The sequence below is a fragment of the Falco biarmicus genome, chromosome 3 (assembly GCF_023638135.1).
Source record: "Falco biarmicus isolate bFalBia1 chromosome 3, bFalBia1.pri, whole genome shotgun sequence".
In the NCBI taxonomy this organism is placed as follows: domain Eukaryota; kingdom Metazoa; phylum Chordata; class Aves; order Falconiformes; family Falconidae; genus Falco; species Falco biarmicus.
In genome coordinates this window covers 77,081,403-77,100,787 of record NC_079290.1, presented here as the reverse complement: position 1 = coordinate 77,100,787, position 19,385 = coordinate 77,081,403, and the positions used below count along the sequence as shown (strand labels likewise).

Below are 19,385 nucleotides of genomic sequence, written 5' to 3'. Positions count from 1 at the left end.
TGGAAATCTGGTTGAATTTTTAGATGAGTACAGATACAGAGGTAAAGAAAATAAATGTACAAAACTGATTATTTCTCCATTTGAAAACTAGTTTTCCTGCTGTTCTAGACAGATGGAGAGGAAAAAGATGGTACTTAATGAGGTGGGACATATTGTACTTCTTGACAGCACTGCTGAGCCAGAATACCATTTTTTAACATGAAAACCAGTGCAGTAGATAATATGCCTTTCAAACACAGTTTTAAAGTGAAAACCAATACACAAATCAACTCATCTCACCTAATTTTCTCATAGCAATGATAGACTAGTTTGGTTTTATTGCCTACATTTGTATTTATTACTGCTCCCTCTTCATCCCACTTCCCACCCCTCTCTTTTTTTCTCAAAAGAGAAAATAAACAGATGTTAGCAGAGTAACCCTTAAGATAAAAATACGTAAGAAACCATGCATAATCTCCCATGAATTCCTGCTAAAGGAATATGGTCATGCACTGTAAGCCTCATACTGACCTCTGGTCAGTGTGGGACATTGTTTTATACTACCAGAATAGAAATGCTGTTCTAACTAAATCAAAAAGATTACAAAGTTTATAAACTTAGAAAGTTGAGAAATTCTCTGCTGGCAAGGTTAAATTATCCTTTGTTCTGAAACTAAACATTGAAGCCATCTGGGAAGAAAAAACCCCAAAGTGTCAATTATCTAAAATGAGCTTGTGCTTTACATATAGCTTATTAATAAATACATAATCAGACCACATCAATTCTACTGAGCAAATCCAGCCTGCAGGAAGCTTATTTTAGGCATGTGATTTGGGAAGCATGCAGAAGAGAAGGCTCATCCAGAGCTGGAGCAGTCATTTGGAAGAATGCTGTTAACTCGAATGGATGTCAGAGGACTCTGATGGCTGACAGTTGGATACCTTTGGCTGTCAGCATCGTAGTCAACCAAAGCTGTGGTTTTCTACACTGAACTCCCCGCTACCTAGAAGTCCAAGTTACCTTGACTATCAGTGTTCATCATCAGGTTGGAGCATTTACTATCCGAGGTCTATAATCCTTCCACTCTCAAAAATCCCAATGGCTGTAAGACTCTTTCCAATTAAGACCAAATCATACAACCCCTGCAGCAGTACTCAAAAATGTAGTTTTTGAAATTTCACAAATCCAACTCAGATTCTTCAAATGTAATTTTGGAGTCATTCTAATTTAATTGTTGCCTTTTGCCTCAGAGGTTTTTTTGTGCCTATGTGCTTGAATTGAGCATTTTCAAGCCAAAACCTAAAAGCATTTTGCTGTAAGTAACAGTAGATGTTAATGTAAAAGCTAATGGAGATTGTGCTTACCACTGAATAAGGCACAAAGGAAAATAACAGCCCCAAAGAATTTACCATCTAAGGGCTCATTAAATTCAGTGGGACTACTTCCAAGATTAAATGAACACTTCTGGGCTAAGTACTTGTGAGATCAGTTTCATTTTGCAGGCATAAGATACAAAATTGCCCCTTGAGACTGGGAGAATAATTCTGCGTAACAGGAGGCATGTACTCACTCTTACTATAATCTATAGCAAAACTTTAATGATTGTAGGAGAGCCCTCTGAATTGCTTTTACAATACACTCACTCATATACACTTCTATATACGTACATAAAAGTTTTATCTTTATATATATATATATGTGACTTCCAGTTACATTAATATTAAAATCTTTCTATATTCATACATGTATTAAAATCCAATCTATCACTGCTGAATAGCATATAATACGAGCATATATAAGCTTACAAAGCAAGACGGTTAGAAGACAGGAAGCCTTTCATAAAGGCTGCAGCTTCATTCTCATAAGACATTAGAGGTCCCAATTCCAATTTGAGAATCTCATAATCTTATTGAGTATATGAAGTAACTCCTCTGCCTAGAGGAATTCTATCTCCAACTACGGTCAATTGAAAGTTTTCCTGAGCTTCCAAGAAAAATCAGCCCAGGCCTTGCTGCATCCAAACAGAAACAATTCAGACAAGACTATGGTGTCCCTGCCGATGCAGGGGGTTGGGTCTGGTAGTTATATATTTTAAAGCACCAGATAATTCAGATTCACCAATAAAAGGAGAAAAACAAAAAAACCCACACTCAACTAAACCTATTTCTTATGTGGATTATATCAGATGTAGCAAAATTCCCTCTTTCCAACCTATGGTACAATTTTAAACAATCAGATTTTATGAAAGTGAGGAAGTAGATACTGACCACTGCTTTGGAATTAGCCAGGTTAACATTCTCGCAAGGTATCAGGAATTAAACCTAGAAATTAGAAGGGATTATGATCTGCAAGAAACCCCCTACATCTCACCATGCTGTTCAAACTAGTTTCTAGTATTAATATTGAGCTCCTACCAGGTTGTTTTTTTCGTTTGTTTTAACACTAAATTCGGATTTATGCAAACATTCCTGAAACAGGATGAACTTATTATATCTTTTTAAGTAGGAGACTGAAAACTGCCTACACGCCTACAAAATCATCATTGCTCTATCAGTTAAAATTACACCCCATATTGCTCTGATTTAATCAAAAGCCAATCTTCTCAAGTTATTAAAAAAGCCTAGCTTCTTAACATTAGCTAATACCAACATTAAACAAACAAACAAAAAAAGTAATAGCTGATCCAAGAATTAAGGAAAGTGTGAAAAGGAAAAATTATCTTAATTTAATTGGAGTAGACTCCTTTCTCCAATAAATAAAAAGAAAATATTGGCAATTTTCAACAAGCATTGGCAGAGCACACATTAAGAAAATCATGTACGATTTCATCATGGTAAAAGTAAGATAGCATCAATATTTCAGATTTTGTAACATCTGTTTACAGTCAAGACTTTTTTTCTGAAGTACTATAAATTGGCAATTGTTTATCTACAGTAAGGGACTCAATTACTGCTACCCCAGATTATGTAATAAGCATATTCAGTAACTGAGATAATTAAGCAATAAACATATACTTTGAGCTACAGCAAAGCCTTGCCAGCATTAATTCTGCCAAATCAGAAGACATGCACACACTGCAATGTCATTTATTTGCACTTCATTTCTCAGTACTTTGTCCTTCACTGTTCACTTCTGTAATGCTAATGTACTATTGCTTTGGAAATAATTAAAATTATAGTCTGACCGCATGCAGCTTGAAGAAATGAGTGCACGACCTTCAACACTACACAGAAACACATACATGCCTGATGACAAGGTTATGCAGCATTAGAGAAACCGCTACATGCAAACTTACACACATTATAAATGTCAATACTCTAACCAAAATTTTGAAAGACAGATTTTCATTGCACAAAGATGTGTACACTACAAGCTTACATTACAGAAACATAAGTTTTAAAAAGTGTCCCTCAGAATCTCAATTTAACCACCAACATTTGTCTCCAGCCTTTAAATACGTCAGGAATATTCTTTATTTCCATTAATTTTTCATGCTTTTTTTTGTAGGCCCAACACCTAAGCTGCTAATGGTTGCCTTTGAAGGCCTAAACCTCCTTAAGTTTACTAAATCCATGGGAGAGCAAAAATGCTTCACACCATCAAACTTGCATTATCTAACATCTCTTAGAACTTGCTAATTAGGAGAGACAGAACGTCACTGCAGATTAATGCACCTTCTTTCACTTTGAGCACCTGAGCTGAACCTAATCTGCACAAAAGTGACTAAAAATCAATCTAATCTGACAGTGGTGAAATTATTAGGTATAATTATATGCATTCTCAGATCCTTAGCTGGAGAAGACAGATTCCTTAGAACCTTTCAAGAGGGGAATTTAAATTATATTTGTAGGGGTTTTTAAAATCAAGATCATGCAGAAAACATTTGTTTTCAATCATAAAAGGTGATAAGACAGTATCTTTTGCTCATATCAGCCCTTAATATTTGCTACAGGAAACAACAAACCCCCATGCCAGAACTGTGTTGGAGGAAGGAAGGAATTGGGGGAAGGGAAAAAATCCTTGAAAAGTACTCAGCAGCACCATTTTTCATTACCTGAAAACATGCATTACATTTTTTAATGAAGGGCTCCTCTCTGTTAAAGGGGCAGAGAACTTAGCTTGCTCAGACAATGAAATAATTAGCAAAATTCCTTTTTTGCAAGGGGACATATATATAAATATATATATATATATATACACACACCCCTAATGCAAGCAAGTAAACTCGGCCCTTTTGCCAAACTCAGAGCAACGGACATGACCAGGAGAGCATAACCCTGACTTGAAGCTACTTTTTCCTCTCACTCAAGTTTGCTGAGCCATATTCAACTACAAATTAGGAAATAAAAAAGGCACTACAACTGGCTGACTCACCTATTTTTTGTTAATAATCTCAGCAATAACACAACACTAATCAATGCTGGAAAAATATAGTTTGTTTAAATACTAATCATGCCTATTGAAAAGATTCAAATGGGTTGCAAATTTTGTACTGTACAACATGACATACTCAACAGCACACAGTTAATGTTCTTCATCAAAATCTTTCTTCAAGTGGTAAAATGCATCCATTTATAATTCCAGTATTTCAAAAATGAAGACACAGATGAAATCATTGTATTCTGAGCATTAAAAAACACAGCAATTCTATGCATCAGAACTAGGAATGTAATACTGTATTTGTATTTGGTGAGAATAGTTTCTCATGTAAAAGAGAATCACATTGTTTGCTACTACTGTTGTATTTTTACGCCCACAAGCACATGGGCAGTGGAAATCCAGTTGATACAATCTATCTGTATTTGCAGAAGGTTTACAAAACCTAAGTACCTACCAAAAAAACAATTAAAGTTCTTGCACAGATAGAGAACTTGTCAAAAAATAGAATATAATTGCCTAAAAGAGTTAGGGAAGTAGACTCCTGTCCTGGGACTCCGTGCTGCTCATTGTATTTATAACCAGCTAGAAAAAGGGTGTAGCAAGGTGGCAAAAGCTGCTGATGCTAGTTCATTATTTAGCATAGTGAAAGTGAGGGCTCATAATGAAGAACTACATACAGACCTTACGTGACTTACTAAACAGGCAATAAACCACCACAGGAAATTCAATATAGATAAATACAAAAAGGTACACAAGAGAATAAAGCTGTCCAAATTTCAGATATACAATGAGTCAACCAGTATCACTCAGAAAGAGAGACCTTCAGGTTAGGACAGACAGATTATGGAAACATAAGCTTGGTGCGCAACCATAGTCAAGGAAAGAAAATAACTTACTCAAAAAGGAAATTAGAATAAAACAGAGAACATCCCTTTGCTACCTATAGAGTGCCTGCATCTTAAACACTGCATGCGGTTTGTTCCCTCCATCTGAAAGGATGTAGAGCTGAAAATGTTCCAAACAGGGCAACAAGGAGAATCCAGGCATCACCTTCCATATAAAAAGTAGCTAAGTAAGCTAGAACTCTTGAGTCTGGAAACAGAAATGTTTAACACTGAATAAAGGAAAGGTCTATAAAGTTTTTAGTGGCAAAGGAGAGGATGGATCTCTAATGTCTCTCCAAAAAACAAGTGCCAAAAAGGACCAAATGTGGCTAGAAGGGAGTCAGGTTCAAAGCAAGGAGGAGGTGGGTCTTCACACACATGACTCAGCTGCAAAACTTCTGGTTGTGGGACACCATGAACACTAACAGCTCAGACTTGTTCCAGAGGCATTGGATGAATTTACAGAACTGGAATCTACCAAGAGCTACTAAATACACAGAAACCATCTACAGAAAAGTATCGTCTTGCGTAGTTGCCCTGTTTGTACAGTCTTCCCCACACATCTGCTTTCAGCTCCCGCTGAGGATGATGTACTGGGTTGAACACTCTGACCCCGTACCACTAGCCTCACATTCTCACTTCTCTGTGTGAAAGCACATCCCTTTTACAAATAACGATGGAATAGACAGTCACAGAAAACTGAACTGGAAAAATCCTTGAGAGGTCATCTAATCTACACTTCTGTCTCTTGGTAGAATCAACTGTGCACAATCTTTTGTGGCAGATGTCTAACCTGTTTTTCAAAACCTTCAAAAGCAAGCTCTTCAAGTGTGAAGCTGGCCTTCTCTGAAAAAAGCTCTTTGTAATACAATCTGAATCTTCCTTGCTGCAAAGTTAATACCTTTATTTCTTCATTGTTACAGATACGGAGAGAGATGGTCCCTCCCGCCTTGCAGTGGCCTTTCATATCCTTGGTCTTATCTACCAAAACCCAGAAAGAAAACACAAGCCCTCAAAAATTGCAGTAAAACTAATCATTGAAAGAAAAAAAACCCCAAACCACCAATGCCCCCCCCCCCCTTTCCCCAATACCAAAATTCCTCTACATAGTACCCATTTGAGTGCATCACAGAAAGTAACAAAACAGATCCTTCCAGTAGGGCCATTACTAGTACAAAAAATAATAGATGTATGTGTGGAATATGGTTAAAGAATGGCCTACACTGCTCAGTGAAATGAGTTCATCTAACAGGCACAGAGAACTGTTCTTCCTTTTCCAAAGAAATCTCCTCCAGCCCCCTTCTCCTCCATATGCCACACATGTAACCCAAATTCTCTATCACTCTTCACAGATTACAATTCCTAGACCTCAGAGCATCCTCTTACTCTCTTTAAGAAAGATAGGAAAGATTTGGAGACAGTCCAGAAGTGTAATGCCCAAAGCTAGACATAGCATTCAAATTGAGCTTAACCAAAGCTTTGACAAGTGAAAGGATTACAGCATGTGCCTTGCAGGCTTCCTGCATGTGTGACGTGTGTGTTTCAAGGCACTGTGATACCGCTGATTCATATCCAGCTCATAATTCACCCAGGCTTTGCAATGCCTTCTGCTGCAAACTCATTTTTACCCCAGCCCATGATTTATGTAGTTCCAATTATTTTCAATTTTTTCTGTCTTGTAGAACACTTTTTACTCAAAAAGAGACGATGTTTTTTAGGAACATCACAGAAATTACACTGTTGCTAAGCAGTATCAATTTGCTTCTCTTGGTCACCTCACATGGACTCTAGGGATTTCCCAGGATCAACAGATGAGACTTCAAAATCACTAGCTATAGAAATAAAGTATGAATTTGTGCTTGTCTGTGCTGGTTTATTTATACATACATTTTCAAAAAAAACCCAAACAACAAAACCAAAACCGGAAAAAACTTTTCTCTAAATTCTAATCTTATGCTCCTACCATCTCCTCTTGGCTTGGTATCATGTGCAAATTTAGTCAGGTTTTTTTCTTGTCTGTCCCATCATCTGGTTTGCACAGTAGCAACTCAGCAGAGCAGAGACCTTGGCTAAGACACTGAGTGCGATTGCAGTCCGAGTGGTGCAGCACCCACCACAGTGGTTTATCTAGCATCTGAATTCCTAGTTTGTATTTGAAGAAAAGAAAAAAAAAAAAAAGGGGGAAAAAAAAAAAGAAATGAGGCTAACAAATAACCACCAAAGTCAAGATGTTATCAAGCAGACATTACATATTGGTTTCACTTTGCATCTTCATCTTTTGGGCTTTTTTTTGCATCAAGAAAACAATAGTGAGCAAAGCAGATAACATTCACAAATGGCCCACTAACACTTAGAGATACTTTTGGCAACGTTAACTTACTCAAATTTATAACCAAATTGTAATAAAAATACCACAGCCTTAATCTACAGGCAAACACAAAATCACTATAAAACTGAAAGTGCTGTAGTACTAGAAGACTTGTTCTAACAAGCAGTGATGCATGAGCTAATCCCTATGAGCAATTTATTCAGTGACTCCAACCCCTGTTCTGTTAATGAATTCAATGGGACATTTTTATTTCTGTGAATTTATTCTTTATTTAATTATAAATAAATTAATTATATGACCATGCTCAGTCTCCAGATTGCTTGCAAACTATCTGCCATCCCACCAAGATCTTATGTTCATAAATCAGATTACTTACTCAGCTAATCCACATTTTTTTCAGTCTACAAACCTACAGCATTTTCAAGGTGGTTACTGCATTAAAGATTATGCAAATGAGCATCATGACATTTTTATCTTTCTCAGCTGAGCATTTCATAAATCAAGAACTTGTTCACATGAATAACTGCAGAAAACATTAATCAGAATCTGAATGCAAACTAAATAGCGAAATTAACCCATTTTCACTTTCAAAAAGATGAAATCTAATATGATAAATTAATTCATAAATCTTTTGAGATGGTGGGTAAATATGTTAAATATTGCATAATAAATAATTATCCAGGATATACAGAATACAGGGTTCCATTAACTGCACAATGGCAAATTTCTTTCTTTATTCTGTTTGCGTACACTGTGGAAGTTTAAAATCAAAGTCAAATACTACATGTCAGTGTTTTTTCCAGTGTAGAACTCTATTTTACCATAGTGAAATCTGTATTTAATATAACTTTTGGGGTTAGATTTCCCTTGCCTACACAATATTTTGGTCAAACTTGCCAGACACAGCATTGCATACAATTTTTGGTCAGAAGGTAACAACACTGATAAATGGTAAATGTGCTGCCAACATAACTTTTCTGAGTTAGTAGCAAACAATCCAAATGAAGTAAGACTAAACTGCAAACAGAAAACCACTTTGACTCTTCTCTTACAGCTCATTCTGAGGTGTCAAATTCATCACATTTTAAAGTAAACTTCAAGAAGGCGAGGCTACTAGAAAATAGGCACAAAAGGCATTTCTAAAGACCCTGCTTCTCTTTTCGCATTACTAAGAATACAGAAATGGCTTTTTCAAAATTTCTAACAGGAAGATTGCATTGAAAGTTACATACTTGATGTGTGCAGTAAAAAGGCCTTTAATATTACAAAAGTAGTCTCCTTAATCCAAAGTTCAAATTCCTATTTTAAAGGCATTCAACATTATATTTAAACAAAGCTAGTGCAGTGCCTGCAGCTGCAAATTGCAGGGAACAAATGCAAATCACAAGAGTTCACACTGCAGGCTCTGAAAAGTCATCAAAGCCTCCAAGTACTTGTAAAGAATAATGTACAGAATGCCACCAGACCTCACAAGCTACCCTGCAGGAACCCATTGCTTTTTACCTGATAGAGCGGTGAAGCTAAGAACTTCAATCCCTTCTTTTTCCAGAGTCTCTATAAAAATGCAAATGACACCCAGTAGACACATACACAACTAAAAGAAAAGGTGTTTGTTTTATTTTTAAAGATTTTAAAGCTTAGAAATTACAGCACAAATTGCATCTGTGCAATGCTGCTAAAAATGCATAAATTAACAGAAAAGTCATCTGATACTGTTGCCAGGAAATTGTAATGGTACAAATTACTATGTAACCAACGCTAGGAGACATTTCTCAACTGCCACAACTTCCTACATTGAGCTCAACCTACCATCTAGTGAAAAGTTATCCCCACTTTCTAGATACAGAAAAAGAAAAAAAAAGAGAGAAAAAAAAAGCAGAAAGAGGTTATTTAAGCATGTAAAACCTTAATTTTAATTCAGTGGTATACAGAGGGATTATATATATTCTCTTGCACCATTTTAATTAAATTTATTTATTTAATTAATTATAATTTAAATACCTAATAATCTTACAAACTGCAATATGGCCAACGAGTGAAGCCACATACAATTTCATTTTTAACCTGCCCATTTTTCTGGTAGTATAGAAGTATGAAGAGTAGGAATGCTGAAAACTAAACAGCCAGGTGGGATGTAAATTTGGTACTCAGGGAGATTTAATTTCAAAGTTTGGAACAGAATAAATTCAGTTGCAAAGACCAGCCTTTTCCTTTTGATGGAGCAGAAGAGTACCAAAGCATTTGATCCAAAAGCATTCAAGGTATTTGCTCCCACACATCCTGAATGTGGCAGTCTGAGAGTGTCCCACTGCTACCAGCCGCTCTGCTGGGCTGGTTCACCAGTACCCCTACAAAATGAGCTGGCACAACTCTCTACTCACTAGGAAGCTGCTCCCAGGGCTGGGCCCAGCAAGGAGCAGCTCTGACACAGCTTATGCTCTCCCAACCATTTCTTGCCTACAGATCTTCTCTGTCAGCTGTCCCTGCATCTCCAAATACACATTACTAAGGTTCATAATGGTGGGCCATCCTCCTCCATTTCAGGTCAGTCCTTGCTGTCCCGGCAGCAGATGTCATGCCTCCCAGCCTACAACAGAGCCACCTGCACAACAGAGCTCTCCCATGACTGCTGTGGCTCATGGCTACAGCATGCACAGGGGCAAAGCATGGCTGCCAGGGGCCTCACTCTCTCTACTCTGCTTTATTCTAAGTAATGCTAAAGATACTTCTGCTGGTTTTCAAAACATTTTCTTCTCTCATCACTTTCTTCCTCCACTAAGATAAAAAAAAAAATTAACCTTAAATTATCCTAATCATGAGGCCCCCACCACCCTTCATAAGCCTCAACAACTTCACACTGGAATAATTCCCTCTGCATTATGAGAAAACTATCATTAGTAGTCAATTTTTATCCAGACAAAGGGGGAAAAAAGAACCCCAAATAACAAAACCAAAATGCTGCCTCACAAACCTACAATAAGAGGCTGAGATCTTCCCTAATTCAGCAGACTGCTGTATTTTTCCTCACATATTATTGAAAAAAGTAGAAGGGGCCTCTCCAGTTCACTGAGACTATTACTAACAGGCAGGTGGGTAACTGCTCACATCACAAAGTATGCAGGTCTGTTGCTGAGCTGTATTTAATTGTCTTGTTAGCAAGGCAGCATATAAAAAAAAAAAAATAGACCTTGCAGTACTAGTGAGGGAAATGGTGTTCAGCTTGAGCCAGGTTCAGAATGAAGAGCAGGAAAAGCCAGGTCACACCAAGCCAGACTAGCAATTGCCATTTGCACTTCTTCAGGCAAGCCCTCATCCATCTCACAAAGCAACTGCCCACTGGAGTGTGTAACAGGAACCTAGCAAGACATATATTGCACTTACTCACCAGAACGCCATCTCTTAATTTTCAGCAGGGCTGGGTGTGGACAACCACTCAAGAAGCGGGGAAAAGGCAGCCTTGCAACTCCATAGCCCTTCCTACATCCCTCATTCTACTACTCATCTCCTGCAGACACTCTCACCATTTACACTGCCATTATTGCTATTTTCCAATGAGTTGTAGGCCTTCTGGGATTGTAAAGCATTTGGTACCATGTAAAATTGCATTGTACTTAGTATTGCTGCAATACACACGGGCCTTGTAATTTTGTTTTTAGTAAACTGATGGATAAAAATGGGTACAGATAAGAGAATGCCTGGCTAAGTGCTATTTAAAAACTTTCACTGATGCAGCACTTTAATTCTCTGCATGATTCACATGCAACATCTACTTTGCAGCAGCCTTGAAGATGCTCCTCTCAGTAAAAATATCCCTATGATAAGGTATGCTTTCTTTTTTAATTGGGCATGCCTGGGAGCTGAGCACACAGCATGTGCATGGGAAAGAGATGGCATGTAGCTCTGGGAATGAAAAAAAGGCTGAGTAAGACAAGAACAATGCTTTGAACGCACAGAAAAGCAGATCTGGCTTTGTCAGGAGACATGACTCCCCTGCAATTCCCAGTGCCCTTGCCAATTACAAACTCAGATCACCATCTTGAGCATGTGATGGGAGGCTGTCATCTGAAGTGAGAAGAAACATACTGCATAGCACACATCAGCCTAAAACAATCACTAAGGGTAAATACAATCGCATGTACCAAGCCAGCTTGGCAATGCTGCTGCCAGCCTGTGTGCTCAGACAGAAAGACAGTGACTACAGTTGGGAAGGAGATGGAACTTGGATGTTTGTATAAGGTCTAAGGTCTTGGTTACAACCCTGGCAAGCAAATTTTGTCTTGCTTTAGTGCTATATACACAGGTGCCTGGAACATAGCCTGGAAGTCCAGGCTTTTGTCTTCAACTTTTTTTCAGGCCACCTTCAAAGCTTTTGTTTTACACAGCACTGCCGGGCACCCCTACTGTGACCAAGCTAAGTCCTCATTACAGCACCGTCTATAAACGTGACCTAATTTTTATGCCTGAGTATCAACTTCTTGGACCTCTGTCTTTCCACAAGGCATGCGCTGGGGCAGGATCTCATACAGCTGCAGCTAGAAACCCAGTAGTCAGGCACTGCATAGAAGCAGCTGAAACAGGTATAGTAGTAAGTTGACCGTATGTTGAATGCAGGTCTATACAAGCATAAAAATGCTAAAACAAGTTTTATTAGTTATCAAGCGGCTAGAGAACTGCCTGCACCCCATATTACCACCAACCAGTTCTCTGGGCTAGGGTATGAAACAGCACAGACAGCAAGAGGCCTGTGAAAACGCTTTGGAGCACAGTCTGAATCATCACTGTTTCAGTATGTTGCTCTGGTGCAAAATAACTCCAGATTCCAACAAGAGGAAAAATTGCTGGACCAGGTCATGTCAAAACAGAATGGAACCAAACAAATCTGTAACAGTATGAATTACCCAGCAATACATTCACTATCAGCTATCTGTAGTCATATTTTGAGATCTTTAGTGACAACTGTCGTTACTTGAAACTTGCATTTAAAAAGATCACAGCTGAAGTGTGGACAGTCACATAGAACACTCACCAGTAGGCTTCTCAAAGGTCATGGTCTTAGAACTGAAAGGAGCAATTAAAACCAGCTGTGTGCTCTCTCAAGGCAACTGGGAAAAGCTGGCACACTGGAGACTCAGAGAGCTTTCTTGCAGTCTGTAAGTGTTCGACATAAACTTCACCTCACTTCGGGCAGGCTTAAGACAGCCATTGCCTGCAAACATGGCACCATACCCCAGCGCTCACGCTGTGGCGGGCGAGGCGAGGTCCCCCCATCTCCCACACTGTATGTCGACTGAATGTCGAGTCTTACAGGTTTTTATTTCACACTTCCCAAATGACTGTGCACTGCACGACCCCAAGGCCTCCGTGACATACGGGACTCGGCGAGCGCTGCCCGCCCGCTGCCGCCAAGGGCTGGCACACCCGAGGCTCGCCGCGTTTCGTCACCTCCCACACACGGGGCCCGGCCGGGGCCGCGCTCCGCCGCCGCCAGCCCTCCGCCGGGGCCCGAGCTGCGGTGAGGGGGCGGGCGGCTTCCTGCGAAGTCCGCCCCAGCTGCCAGAGCACCGCGCCCGCAGCCCCAGGTGCAAACCCCTCACCGGCGGAAGCCAAACCCCCGCGCCCGCCGCCCCCCCGACCACCCTCCGCAGGCCCGGCGCGGGGGAGGGGCAGGCCCGCCGCCGCTACTGCGCATGCCCGCCCGCCCGCCGCGCCGCCAGCCAGGGCCCGGGCCCGCGCCCCGCTGCGCCTGCGTCGCGCTGCCCGGCGCCCGGCGGGGGGAGGGGCCGCGCTCCCGCCCGGTTCCGCTCCGGCGGCGCGCTCGGCCCGGGCGCGGAGGGACGGGGAGGGGGCAGCAATGGCGAGTCTGATCCCCGCGGCGGCCTCTTCTCCCGCCGGCGCCCCGCCCCGCAGCAAGAAGCGGCCGGCGAGCCCAGGCACCGGCAGCGGCCCTGCCAAGAAAAAGAAAGCGACGGCGCCGGGTGGCTCGCAGGTAACGGGAGCGGGGCGGCAGGGCGCGGGCGCGGCGGCGACATCCCTCCCCTCCCCTCCCCTCCCCTCCCCTCCCCTCCCCTCCCCTCCCCTCCCCTCCCCTCCCCTCCGCGCATGCGGGCGGGAGCGCGCGGGGCCGCGTGGCCATCCCCGCCCCCCGGGCGGCGCGTGGTCCCGGCGGGCTCCGCCCTCTGTCGCCGTGTGCCCGCTGCTGCCACCCGGCCGCCTCCTCCGCGCCAGCTCCGGGTTGGGGCTGGCCGCCGGTGCCTGCCGCGGGGCCGGGGCGCCCTGGCGGCCCTCGGGCTGGCGGTTTGTTCCCGGGCGTTCGCAGGCCGCGCTCCGCGCCTCTCCCTTCATTCCCCCCGCGGCGAGGGGGTGATGGGCCCCTCCGTGTGCGCAGCCGGTCGCATGCCTTCCTCAGCCGGGGGTGCGGCCAAGCAGCAAGGCGTAACCCCGAGGTGCAGTTAAAGCTCTGTTTGAAATACTGGTCGGTGTGCTGTGTGTGCCAGCGCTCTCGGACCAAACCCATTTGCAGCTGTTAGGTTTTTTTCCCTTTGCCTTCAGTAGCTTGCTTTGTACCGATATTACATATCCGAGCACCGCATGTACACCGGCGTGCACAACGCCCAGATTGTGCATTGTGATGGTTTTAATTTGAGGTAGTGGATCTGTCACAGAGGAGGGACTAACGCTCGGAGCACTTTTTAACAGCTGCTAGTTCTGTGGTGTGCGGCTTAAATACAGTTTTGCGTTACGGCCTTCTCTCAGTTGAGCTGAGTGGACCTAATGGTTAAATGTGAGGTGAAGATGTAACTTCAGAGCCTGAGTTTTGGGGAACAGGGTCAGGGGAGGGGGAAGGTCTATTAATATGAGTTTCTCCTAACCTCCTACTCCCAGCTGCAGCGGGTAGTGCAGCTTCAGTTTCTGCATCGTGTGGCCCTGATGTGCAGCTCCGCAGACCCATCCCCAACTGATGACATCTGCCTCTTGATCATGAGGTAGCATCTCATACCCCAAAACTAAGTCCCTGGAGAAGTTCAGAGTCAGTGTGTATATGACACCTGTATAGACTTCAGATGCAGCATGTCTTGAATTACTTCTTTTAGAAGGACTTGAGTAGCTAAAGTGGTCAAAAAAAGGCTGGAAAAAATAGTAGTCTCCCCTGCCCCACCCCCCTACCCCAAATGATTCTTCTGAGCAGTATTTCATTAACTATAGCAGTAGCACAGCTACAAAGTATGCCCTACTGCCAGTAGGTTGCTTGTTTGCATTTCACACGAGCCATCTGATCAGGGGAATGTTTCAGCGTTTTTCAGCAGATCTTCTCTCCAGACAATTAAAAGCCATTGTGCACACTTCAGAGCACAGACACAAACCCTTCCTCACTCTGAATGATGCTCTTGTAACACTTGTTTTCACCCGGTGGCAGTTACATAGTTTCTTTTCTGGTGGCCTTATCCCTGGGAGAGGGAGTATGAGCCACAGTGATTAATGTAGTTAAAGTGCACTGCAACTGTGAAAAATTACTGCCTGGCATGATCACGTTTGACAACTTTTTCAAGGTCTGCTAGAGGTAACAGTCTAGATTTTTCAGTATGGAGAGGACTGCTCTGTGCATGTGTGCACGTGTGTGTGTGTGTGTGTATACAGATATAAAACATTATATATATGATGTAAATGCAAATAAATCTTTTGTATTTTAAGAACTTCCCCAAAGCCTTCAGCCTCTAAAACTGTTTTCTGAATGTCACACCAAACTTAAACCTGTGGACGGTTTCCAGTGTTATGAGACAATCCATGGTTTCATACTCAAACTGGGTTTTCATAGTGTGTGATAAACAGTTTTTGCAATTCTTCTCACAAGTGATTTCAGTGGAGAAAGGAGTAATTTCTCTACATTATGTCTAAGTCAGCATACGCATTCACTGACTTCAGCAGTGCAGATCAATCCCGTAAGGAAAAGAAAAAAATTAGTCTCAGAAAATGTGTAACCTCAGGAATGGGAGAAGAAACAGCTCGTTGATCTTCTAGCAATCACATTCATTGTTGCTGACTAGCTCTGGAGCGAGCCAGTTGAAACAGAAAATAAATGGGGGTTTCATGTTTTTTGAGTTAGAAACATTGGTCGCTGGGCACTTTCTTCTTCAGTACCTTATTTCATCTTAATCTCCAAATGTCCTTATAAAGTACTTAGTTAATTGCTGAATAATTTAGTTTTTCTGGATAAGGAAACCTATGACAATGAAACACTCAATAACTGTAGTCCACTGAGCTATTCACAATATAGCCAGTCAACAAGCACTTATTACTCTATTTTATAACTTATCCAATCTTTAAGTAGCTCAGCCAATCAGGACCTAGATCGTCCATGAATTTTAAATACTTTTTCCAAATATATTGTATAGTGTGTATCCAGTCATTATGGGATTTTTATTTTACTTATCTAACTCCAAAGAAGTAACATTCACCTGACAGTCTGATAGGTACACACCTTTAATACACAACACTTTCAGCACAGCTTTGGAGGTAGCACTTGTTAGTCCTCTTGACTGTTCACTTTCCTAATTAACCCCTTTGATATTTTTTAACAGCCTTTTACAGCATATTTTCAGCCTTTCAGAAGTCAAATATACTATGCCATAGCTCAGCAGGGAATGGTTTCCATTTTAAGTAAACTGACATTGTGAGACAGATGGAGAAACAGTGAATTATTTCCTTGGTTAACTAGAAAACTGTAGGTAAGAGGATCCCTACTGAGAGGTTTGTAACTATTTGCAGGGGTCAGCCTGGGATCTGGGGACTCCTTATTATATTAACTGGTACTTCTGCTGAGACCTTGTGCCTGGCCTACATGAAAATATACTTCACATTGTCCTACTGTGAATTTAGCCACATCTGTGATTCCATATTCCATCACTGTGATATTAAACAAAAAGGGGATTTTATAATTTCCACAGATCACATAGTTTATTTTCCTTTCATATGGTTTATGTCACAAGTAGCTATCACAGTGCTCACCCTGAAAGACATGCTGCTCTGGTAAAAAAGTAGATTTCAAAAATGTGTTTATTTTTCTATATAACGAATTTGCTTAAGTATAGTGATGTAATTAACTAATTTGAGTAACTATGTGTATCCTACAAGAAGGCACAATTATCACACAGTATACGGATTTTTATAAACCCAATTTTGATTATGTTTCTCAAACATAGGAGTTGCTACTTTGTCTAAGATACACTTTAGGAACATTACCAAAAACCATTCTTCATCGTTTTGTATAAGCCCAAAGGTATTAAGTCATATTTGTTTTGGAAGCACATAGGGCTTGTCAGTCATGTCTACAGAAGGAGACACATGCTTTTTGGATATAATGCCAGTATTTGCCAAATGTAAAATTAAAAGTGAGTTTACAGGAAAGCATGATTGCAAATTGATTACATCACTTTTGTTAGCATTACACAAATACTCCTCCCATGCAGTTGTGCCACTGAAAAATACCTGTCTTTGCTGCAGCAGCAGATCTTTAATGTTGAAGATTATTATGTATATTAAATGTTAACATTCATGTCTCAAAACCAGTGCTGTTTAGTGGTTTACGCAGCACTGTTCAGTTAGATGTCCTTATCCAATGATCCCCAATAGCTGCTGTGCTGGTTCAGCTCCATTGCTGGCTCTTGTGCAGACTTGCCTCCAGGTCTCCAGTCTTTTTAATTGCTAACACTTAACCTGGGATACAATCTTTGTCACTGATCTTAAAATGGCACCAGTTTCCTCTACCTTAATGTTCACACCATTATTTTGTAGATCATACAGCAACAGGAAGCTTTTAAGAGTATATTCTACATGAATATGAATTGGTAAAATGAATATGTAATGAATATGTAATTGGTGAAACAAAATGTGTACCCATGACAGCTAGCAAGCTTTAAAGATAACATTTGCAGTGAGATAAGAGATGATTTGGGGGGCAAAAAAAAAATGACTCTGATTTTGTCAGAGAACAATTAAAGAGAGAAAATACGCTAAGTATTATGGTAAATGTATGTTTGCTTACGTTATTTGTGAAACAGCTTCAGACTTAAATGATGAAGTATAGGAAACGCTTTGAGAATGACATCATGTTTTGCCTTACATTCTGAGTTGATGTAAACTGCCCTGTAAACTACAGAAATGCAAAGAGAATCCTTTTTGCTTCCTTCTTCTCCATCACTGTAGCAACAGCAGGTCTCGGTACCATTTAGAAAATAAAGGCTGAACTTCTGCAATGGTATTTAAGAATTAAATTATTAAATATATTGATCTAACCTCTAATTATGAATATTGTGGCAGTACTACTGGCAATCTCCATTTTATGTAACTAGCTCTCATATGTATACCTAACACTTTCTGTATTTCTTGCTCTATGCTTAAAACCAGAAACCCTACAACAATATTAGAAGATAAAGTAAAAACGGGTTTAAAGTTATCATCCTCTTAGATAAGCTCCTCTCACGCACAAAGTGAAAATAAAAGGAGGGAATCTAAGATACACTTAGAACTCCATTTTTATTTCAAATGAAACTGAATGCTGATGTTTTATATCATAAACTAAGATAATCAGATTAGAGTTCTGATAGACAGCTGTAAGTTCATCAAGAAGACTTAAATATATACATATTAACATGTTTACTGTTATGTACTCAGAAGCTGTTCACTGAAGACAGAGTTTACCCTAGTACGTAAATAGCATGCAATTGGACTCTAAAGCATCAGTAAATTTAATCAGTTCTCCTGTTATGCTATTTTACCAAGGCTATCACTGTAAGTAGGAAATCATCAGATCAATTTTAAAATAACTTTGTTTTAAAAAGTCCATTTGATCTGGCTGTAATTTCCTGAAAAATGAGGTTGAGGAGAATGAGTTTAACTACAGAATTGGTGAGTACCACTACAAGTACTGAGCTGAACTGCTGCTCTCACCATGTTCTGGGACAAGTACCTCTTTTAGTGCATCATAGTGTAATAACTTTCTAATCTGAAATTAAAAATTACCTACTTACAAATTCAGACCTTGTTTACTCCAATCACTATAACACTATACTTATTCTAATTATTATAACACTGTTCCATATAAGACTTCCTGTAGCAGAAAAGCATGGTTTTCCTTTGTAGCTGGAAACCTAATAAACAAGCTGCATTTCTCACCAATCCACCTGACCTGAAAGAGATAGCAGGGCCCTGATACAACATGCTGGTAGGGAGATGTAAGTACGTACATATTTGCCAGTTATTAAAAAGCTATCACATCATTATGCTCTAGGCAATGCTTTTTTAAAACAAAACAAAACAAAACATCTTTCAGCCCTTAAGGTTATGACAGTAACCGAAAATATATTAATTTAATGAATGAAGCAGTACCAGTCTGAAGCTGCTGCTTGCCTGGAATGATATCTTTAAAAGATGTAATGTGCTTCCAGGGGATGGTAACTCAAACCTAATTAAAGTGATTTAAATGACACTCTCACTGGATAAAGTCTAGATACCACGATATGGTGCAGTCGATTGCTAGTTATTGGTAGTACTGCTGAGGTGAGTTCAGCTCCTTACACACTTATTCACAGCCCTACCCAAGTCTTTGCTCCTGCAAAACTAGCAGCCAGTTTAAAACAAATTGCCATGTCTTAATGAGACTTTTAGCAGGTAGTGTTTAAATTGGGATAGCTGTCCCACAGATAGGTAACATACAGCGCATGTCACCAGAGCAGAGAGCACTGAAAATCTCCGGAACTTGCAGGCTTACATCTCTTGTCCCACTTAACCACAAAGGTACTTTCTGCTACAAAGTAATT

General features: G+C 40.6%; 1 protein-coding gene across 2 annotated transcripts in view; it reads left to right on the top strand.

Moving 5' to 3' along the window:
• The first annotated feature begins 12,920 nt into the window (after positions 1–12,920).
• INO80C (INO80 complex subunit C) overlaps positions 12,921–19,385 on the top strand; it is a 31,443-nt gene continuing 24,978 nt past the window's right edge. Inside the window, exon 1 of one of the 2 annotated variants that reach the window (XM_056333159.1) lies at positions 12,921–13,558. In XM_056333159.1, the coding sequence (XP_056189134.1) occupies positions 13,424–13,558 (135 nt within the window). In that variant the 5' untranslated portion in view covers positions 12,921–13,423. The remainder of the gene's footprint in view (positions 13,559–19,385) is intronic. The other variant, XM_056333158.1, reaches the window with a different exon arrangement.